General features: G+C 45.9%; 1 protein-coding gene across 1 annotated transcript in view; it reads left to right on the top strand.

Moving 5' to 3' along the window:
* The first annotated feature begins 248 nt into the window (after positions 1-248).
* BMP3 (bone morphogenetic protein 3) overlaps positions 249-20,196 on the top strand; it is a 33,891-nt gene continuing 13,943 nt past the window's right edge. Inside the window, exon 1 of the mRNA XM_033160817.1 lies at positions 249-782. Within this exon, the coding sequence (XP_033016708.1) occupies positions 458-782 (325 nt within the window). The 5' untranslated portion in view covers positions 249-457. The remainder of the gene's footprint in view (positions 783-20,196) is intronic.

The following is a 20,196-nucleotide window of genomic DNA, read 5'->3' as shown; positions in this document are numbered from 1 at the left end:
AAAGGAGAGAAGGCGGCGCGATTGGCTGCTGATTACCCAGCGCTGGGACTTCTGCACACACGCCGGAGACAAAACTCAGCCCAGGGCTTCGCCTGCCCCACTCGAGGCAGCGGGGAAGGAACCTGCGGGAGCTGCGGAGGCGCGCGCGACGGACGGACTTGCCTACTTGCCTCTGCCTGACCGCCCTCGGCCCTCGCGCCAGAATCACCTCAGACAGCGCGCGCGCGCGCAAGGCGAGAGAAGCCTCCCCACGAATGCCCACCCGTCCCCCTTCTCCTCCTTTTCCGCCTAGTGTTTTGTAAGCACCCACCTGCTGCCCCGCTTCTCCCGCTCCTTTCACTCGGTGGGGGGCCCCGCTTGTACGAAGCGCGACTCCCTTCGCGCGACGACGCCGACACCGCCGCCTTCCCCTCAGTCTTGTGGGAAAGAGTCCCTTCGGCTCAGGAAGGCGAGCGCAATGGCGGGCGCTCCCCGCGCGCTGCTGCTGCTTTGCCTTTGCCTCAGCTGGAGCCTGCTCGTGGCCCCCGGGGAGCCGGCGCTGGAGCGCTCGGGCGGGTTACGGAAAAGAAGCGGCGGGGGCAGAAGCCGGGCGGCGGCGTTGGCGACAGGTGACCAGCCTGCCCCGCTCGTCGTCTCCCCAGAGGACAAGGTCTCGGAACACATGCTCCGGCTCTACGACCGGTACAGCGGCGGTCGGCCCGAGGAGTCTGCGCCCGGCGCGCCGCAGCTACTCCACCTCCGCGAGGGAAACACGGTGCGCAGCTTCCGAGCGCTGCCAGCAGGTGAGCGGAGGCGCCCGCGCGCGCCAGCAGGCAGCCCGCAGCCGAACGACGCCGCCGCGCGCGCAGCTCGGCCTGCCCGGCGGCGCCGAACCCGCCCAGGGTTGCTCGGGTGGGGGGAATGTGTGCGTGTGTGCTCGTTTTGTTTGTGTTTGCGCGCGAGGGAGATTGGGCACGCCGGACAGCGTCGTGCGCTGCGCTCGCGCGCCCGCAGAATGACAGGTCCCCGCGCCAATCCCTTCGCCCGGGGCGTCCCGCGCAAAGCGCCGTTGGGTGGGCGTAGCGCGCTCCGGGTCGCCGTGGGCAGGCGATGCCCCCGAGAGGGCGACTTGGCGGACGCCAGGTGAGGAAAGAGAACTTACCTGGGCAGCTTTGCCCGTCGCCGGCTTGCGTGCCACAGGCACCCTCGGCACCGGCGTCGTCGTGGTGCCCTGACATGACACGCGTCGAGCTTGGCTTACGCGGGGGAGTTCTTTTTACCTAGCGTTACCCAGCGGCGGGTTCAAATCAGGCGTGTGGGTTCGGGGACACGTGTATATAATAGCGCGCTAAGGGCGCGTCCCCCTCTTTAAGGGCCGTTTTATGTTTAAAACAACAGTGGTAATCCCTTCCGAGTAGTGGGGAAGTTTACCATCTCTCTCCTCTGTGTGGTTGCGGTGAGCTGGTGCTCTTTCAAGCCAGGTGGGTGTCCTGCGCCTGTTGCCCGAGAAATCGGATATATTAAAAGCAGGAATCTGCAATAAGCCGCCCCTGTGTGGGCTCTGGAGAGTCAAAACTGCGCTCCTGCCGAGAAAATGACCGAGAGCGAAAGGTGGAGGAGTTCCGTGTCAAAACAGTTTTTGTTTACACAGATAGCTTGAGGTTTCCTTTCTCTCTCCCTCCCGCTTTTGAGATTTAACCAAGGCTGTCTATCCTGCGTCTTCTTGGAGACCTCCTGGGTGACATTAAAAACAACAAGTAAACAACTTCAGGACTCCTCCGAGTTGCTTTCGACATATTTTCCTTACCAAAAGCAAATGATGGCCGTGGTCTTTAATTTTAAAAGGTGGATCTTCCCCCATTAGTGAATGCTTTATTCAACCTATTTCTCCTTGTAAAATCGGTTTGGGAGAAATTATTACTCACCAGAAGGTCCTCCGCTGCTCACAGAGCTCCCTTTTTCTAAAAAAGCTCTTTTGTAGGTTAAAGCCAAATCATACATGATAACGTCCAATGAAGGATAAAAGTTCATTGAGACATCAGGAAGTGGGGCTCTGTCTTGCTTCTGCTCCAGTGAACTCCGTAGGGATTTGGTGAATGATTTGACAGCTGGACCAAGACCACAGACTGCACTTGTCTCAAACCACTGCAAAGAGATTTTCCAAAAGTTGCTACATGCTCAGACCTCAGAAAGTCTATTCCTGGGCACATACCTGAAATCCACAATATAAATATACCCTGAGCGCCACTGACAAAATGGCATGGATGGGTGATGGTTAAAATGACACCCCAATCCTAAACCCAATGGACACAAGCCAGAGAAAATTAGCTACACTTAAGACCCACTGAAATCTATCTTTGACCCAAGTGTTTACCTGTACAGTTTGCAGTCTGACCATGCACTTGTTTACTTGGAAGCAAGTTCCATGGAGTTCAATGGGGCTTACTCCTTGGAAAAGATGCTTATGTTTGACAGCCTAAATCACATCGATTTACGTGGGGATTCGGTGGCCCGTCTACCTTTCTGTGCGTGGCATCTGATTATTGGGACTGACTTTAATTGATTTCTGAGAAATATATTTCCAAGTAAAGAGGTGCAAGACTGTGGTGTCAGGTTGCAATAAATGAAACGGTTAGTCCACAATTAAGGTGGGGGGGTATTTAAGATTATTTATGCACCTTGATGGGGTGAACAGGTGACCTAATGACTTCATAATGTGGAAGCAAGTGCCATTTATTTCAGTAGGTTGTGCGCCTAATCTGTTTACGATCAGAGTGCAAGTCCAAGTAGATAAGCAGCGTACAGCCCCAGTCAGGTGCCTAGCAGAAATGTCACAAGCAGTATACGATGAAGATGGCTGTATCTTACAGTTTGGCTCTAGTGTCTGGTAGCCAGGGGTATACTGCTTCTGAACATGGATGCTCCACTCTGACTAATCACCCAGCACCCCTGCATTTGTCTATACTTTTAAAAAACTCTTGACCCACGTTCCCATCACCATATCTTGCAGCAAGCTAATGAAATGCTATCGTGCACATTGTGTGATGAGATATTTCCTTACATTTCTCCCTAGCCTCTTGTTGGTCCGTTTTAATGCACTCTGCTTTTTTGAGCATGAAAACCATTTCTTTCCATTTTCTTTTTTCATATGGCTCAGAATTTTATAATGTCGTATGTTGCCTTATCTTCGTCTTCGTTTTTTCTAAACTTGTAAGCCTTCTTTGAAGATCAGGGCACTCAGTGTGAGTGTGAGAGACACGGTGTCAATGGTTATTGCAATCTAATTACAGTACAGTGTCACCAGAAAGAAAAGGACCCAGAATCCTCCCTACTCTTATACCAGTATATTTTCTAACTATTGTGCCTTCCTCTTAGTTATACATGCATTTGCTGCATGCTTAGCTGAAGAAACAGATGCAGTGTATTATAGAATATGTCAGTTAATAAGTTATTTTCGGCACACCCTAAAGTAAGTCAGTGAAACATATTAGCGCTGTTTGAAATAACTGTGTGCTTGATATACTTGAAGCTTTGGCAGTTTCTGCTGCGTCGCATGTTTCTCGCAGGCAAGCTACTGGAAGTTCCCTCCTCCTCCTCCTCCTCCTCCTCCTCCTCCTCCTCCTCATTCTGTATTTCAGGACTGGCATAAATTTTACACAGAGAAACAATTTCTTAGTCATTGTTTCTGCAAAGTAGGATGGCTTGATTCTAAGTACAATCATGCCGGTGCCGTTTGAAGAACCTCTCAGGATTCCTAAGGGTCTGTTTAGCATTGAGGTTTTAGCCTGCTGTTACATAGTAATTAGTTACAGGTAGGTAGCCGTGTTGGCCTGCCATAGTCAAAAAAAAATAAAATTTTTAAAAATTCTTTCCAGTAGCACCTTAGAGACCAAGTTTGTTCTTGGTATGAGCAGAAGTGTGCATGCACACGAAAGCTCATACCAAGAACAAACTTAGTTGGTCTCTAAGGTGCTACTGGAAGGAATTTTTTATTTTATTTTGTTTTGATAGTAATTAGTGATTTTCTAGTTCTGGTGTGTTCTCACACATCCACATTTAGAAATTAATGCTTAAAAGCAAACCACTTAATTCCAAGGAGATCCAGTACTGAGTGGAGTGCTTCAGCACTGGAAAGCTGCAGCAGGGAATAAAAATCATCCTGAAAAGACATTCAAGACCAGATTGAATCACTCTAAATTTACCCAGGCTTTCCTAGGAATGTAGGGTGTCTTTCTATCAGTCTCGTTAGGAGAAGCAGTGCTGGATTTGGTGCTGTGTTGCAGCAAACCCATCCTATGCATGTTTAATCCCTAGTAAGTGTGTTTAGGACTGCAGCCTTAGAGTAATTCCCATAACCATTTCAATCAATAGGAGTTTTGTCATGTCATTCAGTGGACTGTGGACCCGTGTCCGTGACCCAGGCTTGAAAAACCTGTAGAGTCTCATCGGTCAACATGAGTTTTGTTTTGTTATCTTGACATTGGCTTTATGTTGTTCCAGTCAAAAGTCACCACTTAGCTTTCACCAGTTTAGTCACTGCTGGAGAGCCTTACCCCTGCCATTGGAACAGTATATAATGTACTTTCTGAATAGCAATATTTACACATGTGTGCATGTTTGTATTTGCCATTTTCCACAACAAAGGAAGTTTTTTTGTGCTCTTATACCCTTACATCTTCCAAATGCTGCCTGTTCCCAACATTTAAGCTTTCTCATTGCTTTGTATGAATTTCCAATACAGAGGTGTCAAATATACTCCCAGGAATTTTCTGCTTGCTTTCTTGAGCCATCTGGGTTTCTTCTACTAAATCTTAGTTCCACTTAGTTCTATTTAGCTTAATACCCACTTCTGGCCTCTAGCATGATGGCTGAAATTCACAAAACAAAGCACTGAAGAGTACTTGAGTGCCGGGGTGGGGGATCCTGTGTGACTCTCCAGATGTTGGGACTTTCCAGATGTAGGAGCTGCCCACCATGCACAGCTCCTAGCACGTTAAATGGTCTGGATAGTGGGGAGTTGTATCCCAGCAACATCCAGAGGGCTATGAGCTGTGAAGCCCTGTTTTAGCAATACTACTACTACTTAATTTCCATGTTGGTGGGACGCTTCTGTTCCCACTTTTATGTTAGTCACAACTAATGCCTATCCCATTGCTTTCAAACTGGTGGTGGTGGCCATAGGCATGAGTAACTTTTGCTGGACTGTGTCTGTTGTCGTCACATTCATAGACTGGCATCGCATCTCAATCCCAGATGCAATGTGTGGGTGCACGAGCCATTGGTTCCAAAGCAATATTACATGCAAGTATACATTACGATTGCAGCCTAAATCCACAAGCCATCAGCCCTTTGTTCCAGAGCAGTCCCAGTTACTTTAATGGAACTACTATGCAGTGTGTGTGTGTGTGTTAAAATTGCAGCCAAGGGCACTTACTTAAATTAGTTTATATAGCAAGTTTGAAAGTAGTGACCTGACCGTTTACCACTGGCAAGTCAGAATTGCCACCAGACAACCAGGCAGGAGCATTTTTATAAGGTGGGAGAGAGTTGGTGCTTCTTGATATGCCACAAATAACTAACCTAGACATAGGTGAGCAGGGATTCTAAAGCCTTCCAGTGTTATTGCCAGTCACCAAATTCTACTTGCCATCTCTGCAACGTATTGCTAGAATGGGTCTATTTATCATCCAAACTAGAGGTGTCACTAACGATGTGAATGTGATTAACATGTGTTTTGGGGTTGTGTAAACAGAAGGAGCTTTGAAAATGGGAGGGGGCGGAATAAGGAGGGGGAGGGGAAGTTTAGGGAGGAGAAGTTTGGTTCTCTCTCTCTCTCTCCCTCCCCCTGCCATGCTCCCAATAAAATAAGAACTCTCGCAAGCAGCTATTTGCATTTCAAGGGAAACTTTGTTGGCACTAGAGTTGTTTATTTTGCCCTTACTCATATGATATAAGCAGTTCAGCACTTTTCCTCTGTGATTGGAGACAGCAGTTCTTCTGAATGGCCTTTGCTTGGGAACTGCAGGAGGGGAGAGTGGCTCAGGTCTTGCTTTCAGCTTTCCCCACAGGCATCTGGTTGGCCACTGTGAGAACAAGATTCTGGGCTCAATGGGCCACTGGCTTGATCCAGCAGGGCTGTTCTTGTGTTCCTATGATCGGTGTGTGAATGGATGTGATGTTTCAAGGAAGGCGTAAGCGGCCTGAATGTAACTTAATAATTCTAACAGACTGTCTTTGCATTTCACCTGCATATGGGCACCTAGCAATCTTATTTTGAGCTGAGTTCCACATATCACTTAACTTGTGCATGGCACTGCAGCCCAATCCTATGCATGTCCATTCAGAAGCAAGTCCTGCAAAGCTCAGCAAGACGTTCTCATAGCATTGCACCCCTGGTGTGCCAATGAAGCTCTTGTATGCAAATCAAAGAAAGCAGGTCACATTTGAGTGAGTCCCATTGAAGTAAATGGGATTTTGGCACGTACTCAAAAACTTAAGCCCCATTAATTTCATTGGAATCTAAGTGCACTTTCCCTGGAGAATTCCGGGTGGGTTTAAGCCAAGTTAAGCATCAGTACTCAGCTGCCATTATGAGCACCTAAATTGGGTGAGATAATTAAATATATAGGAATAGGAATAGGAATAATTTATTATTGGCCAAGTACATTTTCCAACATACTTGGAATTTGTTTCAGCTACATTGCAAGGTAAACATACAGACACTGTTCCTCTCACAATACAAAGAAGCAAGGAAACCCCGCCCATAATTTACCCCCCCCCTTCAGCTATACAACTATGAATTTAACAATTTAATGGCACAAGGGAAAAAAACTATTCTTGTGCCTGGCCGATTTTGTATATGAAGTCCTGTAGCGACGTCCAGATGGAAGTAAATCAAGCAGATGATGACCGGGATGTAAAGGATCTGCTACAATTCTCTCTGCTCTCTTCCTAACTCGGGTAGCATAAATTGTCTCTATTGAAGGCAAGCTAACACCAATTACCCTTTCTGCAATTCTTACAGCTCGTTGGAGCCTTTTCTTGTCTTTCTTGGAGGCTGTACCGTACCAAGCTGTTATAGAATTACAGAGAACAGTTTCAATGATGCCTCTGTAGAATTGGATCAACACTTCCTGGGACAATTTAAATTTCCTTAGTTGACGCAGGAAATACAGCCTCTGGTGGACCTTTTTAATAATGCTATTGATGTTGCTTGACCAATTTAAGTTATAAGAAATTATAGAGCCCAGGAACTTAAAGGACTCTACTACTACAACCATGTTACCAAGAATGGAAAGTGCTTGGTGTATCACAAATCCTAAGGGTTGTTGCACTGGGAAACAAATGCTTAGGACTATGGTGCTGCAAAGTCTGTGCAGTGCCACCCAAATGTGGCATTGCAGTGTTGTTGCAGACATTTTGTGCAGACATTTTGGATTAATGTGTAAAGCAGGTTTGAAAACATCATGGCTGCAGTCTTATTGGTATGCAAGAACCCCAAAAGAACACTGTGTGTGTGTTTTACAGTACTTGTAAATTGCTTGTTAAAATGGTGTGTGGGTGTGTAAGAGAGACTCCTGGATTTGCATACAGTACAATCCTGAATAGAATCTAGCCCAGCCGGTATCAGGGTGAAGGTCACCATTTGCCCTTACCCCAGCAGTGGCTCAAAGCGCAGAACATTTCCCCACAGAAGTGAATGGCAGCTATTTTCTTGTAGGCAGGAAGGGACAGCCTTGCAGGTGCCGCCAGAGGAGAGGCTAAACCTGCTTCCTTCCTCTGGTGGTCTCACAGACTCTGCATAGTACATTGTCTTCACCTGCATAGCTTCATCCTGGTTCTTGGTCACACCATAGTGTGACAGCATTGGGAACCAGCTTTTATATATTTGGATGGTACCATTAATATTGAGCCAATAGTTTCACATCGCAAGCTCCCATTGCCATAGGTAGGCCGTGTTCAAATGATCACCCATGGCTCTATGGGCAATGGTCTCGTGAGACCTTGGATAAATGCCCCTCCCTTGCTTCTCCACTCTTCCCATCCCCTTCTGGCTTCAGCACAAAGATCATGGCTTGCATGATTGATTTAGAATTCCTCTTTGCACCCAACCTGGGAAACTCCGCTTTAATGCCAGTTAACAAACCAAGGCTCTGAAGAGAATTCCATATTTTAAAAAGTCCTCTTGGAACAAAATGGTCCAGAGCTCTTGTCTTCTCGTTTTCGGTGCCACCCATCAAAAAGGGCGCAGGTACAACTCAGGGGAAGTTATCTTGGCTCCTTTCAGGATACCTGATTAAAAGGTATTTATTGTTCTAAACCTAAAATGTCTTTGGAAAGGAGCCCATCTTTGCGGTCTTTTAGCTTGTATTTACTCTGTTTCTTGACTGTGGGTGGCAAAAGTCCTATAAATACACAGTTCGCTCACCCTTTTCCTCCCCCCCCCTCTGATCCTTTTGCAGTTCAAGTGCCAAAGAAATAAATTTGAAGTGGCTATAAGTTTTTTTTTGACACTTTTATAAGTATTTATGCAAAATATTTAACCAGTTAGGTGTTATCTTTCCTGTCCCTTAGGATGTGACAGCTCATTTGTAAGGTTATTAATGGCAGAGAACTACATTTTCTGTGAAACCTTAGCTCCTATAAAGGTGGGGAGTGGATCTCATTTCCCCCCACTAGGTTCCATACTTGGCTGAAAATGGGGTGGAAATTGGATATTTTGTTTCCATTTGTAGGTATTTCATATTGAAATTTATCCGCAACACACACTGGATGCGAAGCTGGAATTTGCACAGAAATAATCGTGCCTGTCTCCAACTTCACCTTTCGGTTCGTAAGCAAAAATGCACACAAATGATTTGGCCACGCTGAGCCGTTGAAGCCAATCGAGGATTTTGGCATTGCCTCCCACGGCGTGTAGGTGGCCCCCATTTCCACTGGTCTTTGGTGGCAATGTTGACTCATCAGGGAATTAATTTCTCAGGGAATTAATGGGTTTTTGTTCACCTCCACCACTAAAAGGTTTCATCGGGATCTGTTCTTACCAGTTTCAACAGCTGGTTTATCCGTTATGAGGAATAAGATAAGAAGGGTATCTGCTGGATCAGGCCGAAGACGCCTCTAGTCCAGTTCTCACAGTGGTCAATCAGATGCCTCTATGGCCAGCCATCTTAGTACAACAGCACTTTCCCCTTGTGATTCCCAGGAGCTGGCATTCAGAGGGATACTGCCTCTGATGCTGGAACTATTATAGAGCCATCCTAGCTAGTAGCCGCTGGTAGCTGAGCCCTAAAAAAATTAGTCCAATCCCCTTTTAATGCTGCTTAAGTCAGCCGCCACTCTAGGTGATGAATTGTGTGTCTGTCTGAATATCAGCAGAAGTCAGTCATAGTAGGGCGGAGAGGCATACCATCTTGAAAGAACTTTGGGAAGATCCAATAATAAATGAAAATATACGTTGTAGTAATTACGTTGTTTCAATACAATGTTCAGAAAAAGCCAAGAAGGGAGCTATTCTTTATAGTTGTCTTTGGCACTGAACAACACCTCCCCCCACCCTCACTCCCACCCCCGCTTGAACTGACACTGGGCATAAATTCTCCACTGAGAAGGCACAGCTTAAAGGGACCTCCTCACATATTCCATGTACACCTAGAAATGCAAAGTGTGTGAATGCTGCAAGCAGGTGTGTGGCAACAGACGCATCACACAGGTGTTATCAAAGAGCCAGGATTAGCTGCATATCCCTGCCGGGTGTGCAGGTGAAAGCTTTTTTCTCCAAGGCTCCTGGTGGAATATAATTACCGCACTTTAAAAACCTGTTGCTGAGGATATTTCGTACTGGTTTCAGTCTTTTGTCTTATCCGTGTGTATGTAGATATATAATCTTTGGATGCGAACTGGCTTGGAGATGCTGGGTTATATCCAAATAAATTCTGCTCAGACTTGACCCACTGACATAAGTAAGCAGCGCCAGATTTAGGGTGGTGCAGGCAGTTCTCTCCCGAGCCAATGGGGAGCAAAATCGAGATTATCCATGATTGAGAAGAGCCATTTGGTGGCACCAAGTTTTGGCCTTGCTGAGGGAGCTATATTACAAAAGATTACCAAAGCCTGCCCTTGAAGTAAGTCATGTCCTCTAATTTCCATGGGTCTTTTCTGTGCATGACTCGTGTTGGATTACAGTAATTGAATATAGACCTATCGGTAGAAAAGTGCTTTATATGTGAAATGTTCATTGGATGCATCACAGTGGGTAATAATTGCAGCATCGCCCGCTTTCCTGATTGTTTTCAAGAGAAAGTGGAAGGGCAGGGAGATAGTAAACAAAAAGCATGGGAGGAAGGTGGACTTTGGTAAACAAAAAGAAAAGAGGTTGTCCCATGTTGCAGTTTTATCTTAAAGGTGTGAGTCTCAGGTCTAAAAATGTTGAAGGCACCTCAGGTTTACAATGTCCTTTGTCGGTTTTGATCACTCCGGCATCATAATCTGCTTTAAATTCTTGAGAAACCATCGTCCTTACTAGCTGGCGGTTCTTAAATGTGCAGTGATCTGAGGCTTCCCCACCAAAACCAATTTATTTCAAATTGAATTTTGCAGTGTGGGTAAAAAATAGAAGTTTTATCTCGAATGCCTCTCCCACCTTGTCGCTGTCTGAACTTTTTACACTTGAGATTCTTCAGCGGAGTGCAAAACTGAAATAAGCTGCCAACCCAAACTGTTCCCGGTGTGCTATCTCTCTCCCCAAATGAATCCCACAAGCAAATATCTGCATCGGTGGTAGGACCTTTCCTGGGATATGTGAATTCATTGTAAACAGCACATTTCTGGCCCCCTTCACTTCTATGGTTGTGTGTGTGTGTGTGTGTGTGTGTGTGTGTATATATATATATATATATGTATATGTATATGTATATGTATATGTATGTTTATATATATACACAGACACACTAGACTTGCAAAATGCCAGTGCTTCAAATAGAGGACTGTACCTTGTAAAATAGGACACAGGGCCACCTTAGAGGCAGCTACATCATGAAAGGGCAGTAAATTGTTTGTTAGTTGTTTAATTGAATTTTGCAGCAAATTTTGTTTTGTTTTGTTTTACTGCTAGGAAGAGGTGCTTGTGTGGGTTTCAGCCTCAAGTGCCAAAATAACTTGACCCAGCCCTGAGTACTGTGTATCTTGACTCTGTGGTGATGGTGTTAGTCATCAGGCAGCAAAATGTCTTGGGGTTGTCTTGGCCAGAGTGGGATAAGCAAGAGGAAGAGAAGATTTTTTTTTTCAGGAGGAGCAAAATTCTCAGCAAAGTGTAAAGGTCCACCCTTTTTATATGAAATAGCACATTCTGAGAATGTTTGCTGTGGTTACATTAATTACATGCCTTATAATTACTGACTTACCCAAATGATTTCATTTGCTTTATTCGTCAAGTAAATTTATGTTGCACCTTTCCTCCAAAGAAGCCCAAGGTGGTGTACATAGTTTCCCCCCCTCCATTTTATCCTCCCAGCAACCCTGTGAGATAGGCTACCCTGAGAGATAGTGACTTGATCCATGCTCACTTTATTTCTCCTTTGGGAACAACGGCAGAATATACAGTGAATACATAAACAAATGTACGAATCTGAATATGATCCATATGCCACTTTAAAAAGGTAAAGGTACCCCTGACGGTTAGGTCCAGTTGGGGACGACTCTGGGGTTGCGGCACTCATCTCGCTCTATAGGCTGAGGTAGCCAGGGTTTGTCTGCAGACAGCTTCCGGGTCATGTGGCCAGCATGACTAAGCCGCTTCTGGCGAACCAGAGCAGCGCACAGAAACGCCGTTTACCTTCCCACCGGAGCGGTACCTATTTGTCTACTTGCACTTTGACGTGCTTTCGAACCTCTAGGTGGGCAGGAGCTGAGACCAAACAACAGGAGCTCACCCCGTCGCGGGGATTCGAATCACCGACCTTCCGATCGGCAAGCCCTAGGCTCTGTGGTTTTTTAGACCACAGCGCCACCCGCATCCCTAATATGCCACTTTACATCATTGTAAATTTACAGGCGCAATCCAAGCAAAGTTAAACATTTGCTTTCCGTGAGAAAAAAAGCACCTGCTTAACTGTGTTCCATTGAAATCAATGTGGATTAAAAGTGGTTCGCTTTGGCTAAGATTGCACCTTATGGGTCGGATCCTGCTAATGAGTCCCAGTGGCAGAAACCTGCACAAGGATTTTCCATTAGCACAGTGGGGGTTTCCCTCTCTCTCCTCCCCTTTGTGCCTACAGGCCACTCCCAAATTGGCATTTTTTGTGGGGGGGGGAGCAGGCAAGAGAACCCCTAGAATAGCACATGGGGGAGTAGAGGGGGGGCTGTTCCACCTGCCAAACTGGAATGCTTGCACTGGTGGAACGATCGTAATAGCACTACGTTGAATTTATCCCTTCATTTTCTTGGAGATGGGTTCTTAGGCAGTCCTGGGTGCATGTCTACTCAGAAGCAGATCCCAATGTATGGGCTTATTCCCTAATAGGTGTGTTTAGGACTGCAGACTTAAAGAAGGCATAACAGAGACCAAACTGTTCTCTTTAATGAACACAGTTAATTTAACTTCATCAACACTCAAAAAAACAACAACCCCAAAACCCTAGATCTCTGAAAAGTCATTTCAGGTATTACACCTGCCCTTGAGCCAATTACAACCATATGGTTTCCTACTTCTTTTTTTCAAGCTGTTCTTTTTCTTAGTTCAGTTTGAAACACCAGTCAAAAATAACACAGGAAATGAAGCATAGTGAACCTTACTAAGAAGCACAAAACACTGTTGGGTTGGGAAGAGAAAAACGAATCTTTCTTTCTTTCTTTCTTTCTTTCTTTCTTTCTTTCTTTCTTTCTTTCTTTAGCAGGGGGAAGAGGGCAATGAAAACAAAATTTCCTTCACCGCTCTTTCAGCTGCGCTTGTTTCAATGAAGTTTGGGCAGCCTTTTGTTGTTCAGTCGTTCAGTCGTGTCCGACTCTTCGTGACCCCATGGACCAGAGTACGCCAGGCACGCCTATCCTTCACTGCCTCTCGCAGTTTGGCCAAACTCATGTTAGTAGCTTCAAGAACACTGTCCAACCATCTCATCCTCTGTCGTCCCCTTCTCCTTGTGCCCTCCATCTTTCCCAACATCAGGGTCTTTTCTAGGGATTCTTCTCTTCTCATGAGGTGGCCAAAGTACTGGAGCCTCAACTTCAGGATCTGTCCTTCTAGTGAGTACTCAGGGCTGATTTCTTTGAGAATGGATAGGGTTGATCTTCTTGCAGTCCACGGGACTCTCAAGAGTCTCCTCCAGCACCATAATTCAAAAGCATCAATTCTACGGCGATCAGCCTTCTTTATGGTCCAGCTCTCACTTCCGTACATTACTACTGGGAAAACCATAGCTTTAACTATACGGACCTTTGTCGGCAAGGTGATGTCTTTGCTTTTTAAGATGCTGTCTAGGTTTGTCATTGCTTTTCTCCCAAGAAGCAGGCGTCTTCTGATTTCGTGACTGCTGTCACCATCTGCAGTGATCATGGAACCCAAGAAAGTGAAATCTCTCACTGCCTCCATTTCTTCCCCTTCTATTTGCCAGGAGGTGATGGGACCAGTGGCCATGATCTTAGTTTTTTTGATGTTGAGCTTCAGACCATATTTTGCGCTCTCTTCTTTCACCCTCATTAAAAGGTTCTTCAATTCTTCCTCACTTTCTGCCATCAAGGTAGTATCATCAGCATATCTGAGGTTGTTGATATTTTTTCCGGCAATCTTAATTCCGGTTGGGGATTCATCCAGTCCAGCCTTTCGCATGATGTATTCTGCATATAAGTTAAATAAGCAGGGAGACAATATACAGCCTTGTCGTACTCCTTTCCCAATTTTGAACCAATCAGTTGTTCCATATCCAGTTCTAACTGTAGCTTCTTGTCCCACATAGAGATTTCTCAGGAGGCAAATGAGGTGATCCGGCACTCCCATTTCTTTAAGAACTTGCCATAGTTTGCTGTGGTCGACACAGTCAAATGCTTTTGCATAATCAATGAAGCAGAAGTAGATGTTTTTCTGGAACTCTCTGGCTTTCTCCATAATCCAGCGCATGTTTGCAATTTGGTCTCTGGTTCCTCTGCCCCTTCGAAATCCAGCTTGCACTTCTGGGAGTTCTCGGTCCACATACTGCTTAAGCCTGCCTTGTAGAATTTTAAGCATAACCTTGCTAGCGTGTGAAATGAGTGCAATTGTGCGGTAGTTGGAGCATTCTTTGGCACTGCCCTTCTTTGGGATTGGGATGTAGACTGATCTTCTCCAATCCTCTGGCCACTGCTGAGTTTTCCAAACTTGCTGGCATATTGAGTGCAGCACCTTAACAGCATCCTCTTTTAAAATTTTAAATAGTTCAGCTGGAATATCATCACTTCCACTGGCCTTGTTGTTAGCAAGGCTTTCTAAGGCCCATTTGACTTCACTCTCCAGGATGTCTGGCTCAAGGTCAGCAACCACATTTCCTGGGGTGTATGAGACCTCCATATCTTTCTGGTATAATTCCTCTGTGTATTCTTGCCACCTCTTCTTGATGTCTTCTGCTTCTGTTAGGTCCTTTCCACTTTTGTCCTTAATTGTGGTAATCTTTGTACGAAATGTTCCTTTCATATCTCCAATTTTCTTGAATAAATCTCTGGTTTTTCCCATTCTGTTATTTTCCTCTATTTCTTTGCATTGCTCGTTTAGAAAGGCCCTCTTGTCTCTCCTTGCTATTCTTTGGAAATCTGCATTCAATTTCCTGTATCTTTCACAATCTCCTTCGCATTTTGCTTGTCTTCTCTCCCCCGCTATTTGTAAGGCCTCATTGGTCAGCCACTTTGCTTTCTTGCATTTCTTTTTCATTGGGATGGTTTTCGTTGCTGTCTCCTGTATAATGTTACGAGCCTCCATCCACAGTTCTTCAGGTACTCTATCCACCAAATCTAAATCCTTGAACCTGTTCTTCACTTCAACTGTGTATTCATAAGGAATTTGATTTAGATTGAATCTTACTGGCCCAGTGGTTTTTCCTACTTTCTTCAGTTTAAGCTGGAATTTTGCTATAAGAAGCTGATGATCTGAGCCACAGTCAGCTCCAGGTCTTGTTTTTGCTGAGTGTATAGAGCTTCTCCATCTTTGGCTGCAGAGAATATAATCAATCTGATTTCGATGTTGCCCATCTGGTGATGTCCATGTGTAGAGTCGTCTCTTGTGTTGTTGGAAAAGAGTGTTTGTGATGACCAGCTTGTTCTCTTGACAGAACTCTATTAGCCTTTGCCCTGCTTCATTTTGATCTCCAAGGCCAAACTTGCCAGTTGTTCCTTTTATCTCTTGACTTCCTACTTTAGCATTCCAATCCCCTATAATGAGAAGAACATCCTTCATTGGTGTCATTTCTATAAGGTGTTGTAAGTCTTCATAGAATTGATCAATTTCGGTTTCTTCAGCACTGGTAGTTGGTGCATAAACTTGGATTACTGTGATGTTAAAAGGACTGCCTTGGATTCGTATCGAGATCATTCTATCATTTTTGAAGTTGCATCCCAGTACAGCTTTCGCCACTCTTTTGTTGACTATGAGGGCCACTCCATTTCTTTTACGGGATTCCTGCCCACAGTAGTAGATATGATAGTCATCCGAACTGAATTCGCCCATTCCTGTCCATTTTAGTTCACTGATGCCTAGGATGTCAATGTTTATTCTTGCCATCTCATTTTTTACCACATCCAGCTTACCAAGGTTCATGGTTCTTACATTCCAGGTTCCTATGCAATACTTTTCGCATAAATAAAAATTGTGTCACCCCATTTCGTAAGCAAATTTACTGAATATACATAAAGTACTTTTTTATTTTTATAATGGAGGTTTACCGGGGAAGCAAAAACAGAACAAACTGAGAGCAGAATTGGAAGGAGTTACTAAGTAAGGGTTGAAAGAAAAAAGCATTTGCAGGCTTGCATTTTCCTCTTCTCAGTTCCACCTCAGAGCGCACTACTGGGGTCTGAGTTATGAAGCCACAAAAAGAGGGTTTAATAATGGAAGCGCTGGTGCATTCTTAAGTATATGGGGCCAGCATGCTGCTTTAATATCTAATTTAAAGTAGGGCTAATGATGACTATATAACTAAACAGCCCTCATTATTGCATCCCTTTTCACCCGTGGGATAGATTTGGCAATCCATAAAAATGTCAGTATATCCTCCGTAAAGGTAAACATGCCACACGCTAGTGGACTTGTTCTAGCCCCCAGAAACATGTGGTAGTGATAGCAGCAGAACCTGAGCACAGGAGCACTCTCCCCTCCTAAAGTTTCCAGCAACTGGTATTCAGAAGCAGTACTTGCCTCCAACAGTCAGGGCAGAGTGTGGGCATCATAGACAGCGGCCATTGATAGCCTTAAGGTAAAGGTAAAGGGACCCCTGACCGTTAGGTCCAGTTGCGGATGACCTGGGGTTGCGGCGCTCATCTCGCTTTATTGGCTGAGGGAGCCGGCGTACAGCTTCCGGGTCATGTGGCCAGCATGACTAAGCCACTTCTGGCGAATCAGAGCGGCGCACAGAAACGCCGTTTACCTTCCCGCCGGAGCAGTACCTATTTATCTACTTGCACTTTGACGTGCTTTCGAACTGCTAGGTTGGCAGGAATTGATAGCCTTATTCCTGCATGAATTCGTCTAATCCTCTTTTAAAGCTGTCCAAGTTGATGGCCATCTCCGCTTTCTTTGGGGGGAGGTCAATTCACTGGTGTAATTTGGGGGGGAGGGTGCCAGGGGGCATTCCCCCAAGCCCACAATGGGGAGGGGCACGCGAACCAGGTGTAACCCCCCCCCACGCAGAGATCCCCGTTGCACAGCTGGGTGAATATGGAGGGTGAAGACCAGCACCCCCTGCACTCCACTCTTGCCCAGCATGCTCCTGCCCACCCAGCCATTGTCCCTGACAAGCAGCCGGGCTGTAGCCAGCCATTCCACTCCCGGGTCAAGGCTGAACTGTGGGGCAGAGAAGGGAGAGTTGGTGGCGGCGTTGCTGCCCCTCTCCTTGGATGGGTGACCCCCTTGCAAGGGTGCTGCCAAGGCAGCATTCTTGCACCCAGCCGGGCGGGGAGCAGCGGGGTCCCTTCGCACCCCACCCCCGGGCTGCTGGAGCATTCACTGGGTGAATTCCATACTTTTAACTATGCACGGTGTGGATAAGTTCTTTCTTTTGTCTGCCCTGAGACTTCCAACATCCGTAAGTTCTGGTTTTATGACGAAGGGCGAGAGACATTTCTCAACCCATTTTCACCGTGCCCTTTTTTTTTTAGGCGAGGTGACCAGAACTGCACGCACTATTCCAAAGGCAGTTGCACCATAGAGGTGCATAACAGCCCTGCTGTAATCTAGCAATATCACATTTCTGAAGCACATCCCTGTATTTCTATCCCTGTATTTCTCACCTTCAGTTTCCCCACCTTCCTCTGTTTCCCTTGTGTTGCTAGCTCCTCAGGCAGGGACCTACCTCGTGTCTTCTGCAGAACACTGAGCGCAAACAGATGGCACTAAGTAAATCAGGTTAATTTATTGTGGCAAGTAGGTGGAGATGTATCACTACCATGATAGCATCTGTACTAGGCTTCTTCCTTCCATTTAAGCAGCAAATAAGCTGTGATGCACATTTTAAAACAGCACAGACATTTATTACTTTTGCATCTGTGAGCCCTCTTTGCAAACGACGTTTTCCCTGAGCCCGTGACAGCTTCTGCAAACAGTAGTGGCTGGCAACTGACACAGCTGTCTTAGGGGAAGGCATGGCCGGCCAAAGACATTTTGCTGCCTGAGGCAAAGGACAATGCACATAGAAACGAAATGGATGAGAAGTCTGCCTGAATCTAACTTGGTGATAGGGTGGTGCCCTTCATCACTCCTGAGGACAGGCAGCAGGTGAGTTTAGGAGGCCCAAGACAAGGCTGTGTGGCAACGGAGAGGTGTGGTTTGAACCCTCAGAGATCTGCCCTGAGATTTACGGGCATAGTGCAGTATACAAACTGAATAAAGAGTAATAATCACTTCTAGGGACTACAGCTGCTACTGCCCCCTTCAGCATCTGCACCTGAGGCAGTCGTCTTGCTTTGCCTCATGGTAGGGCGAGACCTCAGAGAAAAAGGGAAGGGGAACGGGCCCCTGGTCTGAAATTGGAAGTTTCTTCATCAGGGGTGGCATGTCCTGTTTCTCTGCTTGAGGTGAAATAGGAAGTTCTGTTCTTCCCTGCATTGCCCACTTCATCACCTCCGCCACTGACAGAGAAGTGACACCAGAATTGGTGCTGGTTTGGGGTGAGAGTGTGCCGATTTCCAGTGCAAGATCTAATGTGATTTCTGCAAGATCTTGCTGGGAATCGGTGCAATCTCGTCCCGTATCAGCACCACTTCTCTGCCAGTGGCGGAGGCAGCAGGTCAGTCAGGGGTGCCAATGCGGTCACCGTCTCAGGGGCTTCTGCCACCTGAGGCAAGAGCCTCACACTGCCTAATGGCTGCACCAGCCCTGTGCTTCATTGCAGTCCGAATATTAATTAAAAAACAACAACAACAATATTGAAATGTATTTATATTATGCCTTTGTTGGGAAGCCTTACCTTGCAAAATAATATCCAGCAAAATATTAATTAACCTTAGTGCCTTGGCAAAAAGGAATCAGGATTATGCAAACATCTTCAGCTAGATGCACACTTTGGGGCATTTTTGCTTGCTCCAGATGCTGCCCAGATAGCAGGTTTGCAGAACGCAAATGACAAAAATGTTATTTGCAAGTTAAAGCAGATATCGGCCCAGTTTTCATGAAGCGCTAAGCCAAACAATGGCTTACCACAGATGAGCAAAACCATGCAGGCAAGGAGATTCCATCAGCTTTGGTCATTTTGCTGCTGTGCTAAGTAAGCCATGGTTTGGCTCAGTGTGTCGTCCAAACCCAGACTCAGGTTTTGTGGGCCGCAGGTTCCCTACCCACCACAACATACCACATATAAAGAACTCTCCAGTGATCTTAACTATGCAGGTGTGAGGTTATTCAGTGCCTGGAACAATAGCTCTTGGGAGAGTGTCAGTCTATACATGATGATCTGCAGAATTCAGTGGCAAAGGTTTCTTTGGACAGCAACATGTAGCAAGCAACTAAGCCCCTTCCCTGCAAGCAGAAAACTAATGTATCAGGGTGAAGGCTTCAGCCGTGTTGCTCTTTTTCTGTGTGCTTGGAACTTCTTACATTTTTTTGTAGCGGGGCATCATTGCATCATGCACTTTCCATGAGGACGTACATGCTTCAGGAGAAGCCTTGCCACCGGGCCCTGCTGCCTGCCTAAATGGAGGCAAAGTGTGAGGGTTTTTCTGCTTCCCTACAGAAGTGCAAGGAGCTTTTAGGGAAGGCTTGTGCTCTCTATAGTGTCGCTAGTGAGTAGACTGGGAACCAGTCCATCAATTCCCTGTCTGCTCCTCTTCCCTCACATGTCCTCTCTCTCCCCCCCCCCCTTATTTAATGCAAGCTGCTTTGGGAGACAATAATGGTCTGGAAAGCAGAATAGAGCAATAGGTAATTTACCTGTTGAATGTACCTGTTACAGTGTTTCCTAATGCTTCCTGATCACACACTCCTAAAGTCTTCCATTGCAACTGCAACTCCAGTGCCATGCATCAATAATGTTTAAATATTGTGGTTCGGAAATAATTGCACTGCCTCATCCTGACCTATCCTGAAGTGTTATTTTCTCAGTGCAAAGTTGGACCAGCAGAAGCTTGCCCCTCCACAAGCAGAAGCAGACCCATAACTTCCTATCATGGGGCTGGATAATACCGGTATATATTCTGTGTGTATTCCCACAAACCATATGTGAAGCACATGTGAAATTGGCAATCAGGCGTGTGGGGGAGGGGGGGGAGGTACAAAGCAGCCCTTCTGCAAAAATCTGTCCGCATCCATCCATCACTCCATCATCACCTTGACACGTTTGACTCATAGTTAAGCAAAATCAGCACTGTGCCAATATGGAGACTGACTCAGCCATGTGAAAGGGCGCAAAATGGCAGCAGGAGGAAATAATGAACCAGGGGTTGGCAGCGGTGGAGTAAGGAACACGCTTGCGATAAGTTATTTGCTTTTAACTTACTGATGCAAATAAAAAAATCTAAAGAAATCCGATATCCAGGATCATCCTACAGCCG

This window comes from Lacerta agilis, chromosome 9, assembly GCF_009819535.1.
Source record: "Lacerta agilis isolate rLacAgi1 chromosome 9, rLacAgi1.pri, whole genome shotgun sequence".
Classification (NCBI taxonomy): Eukaryota; Metazoa; Chordata; class Lepidosauria; order Squamata; family Lacertidae; genus Lacerta; species Lacerta agilis.
The sequence above is the reverse complement of the archived record's forward strand: the minus strand, read 5'-3'. Positions and strand labels throughout refer to the sequence as shown.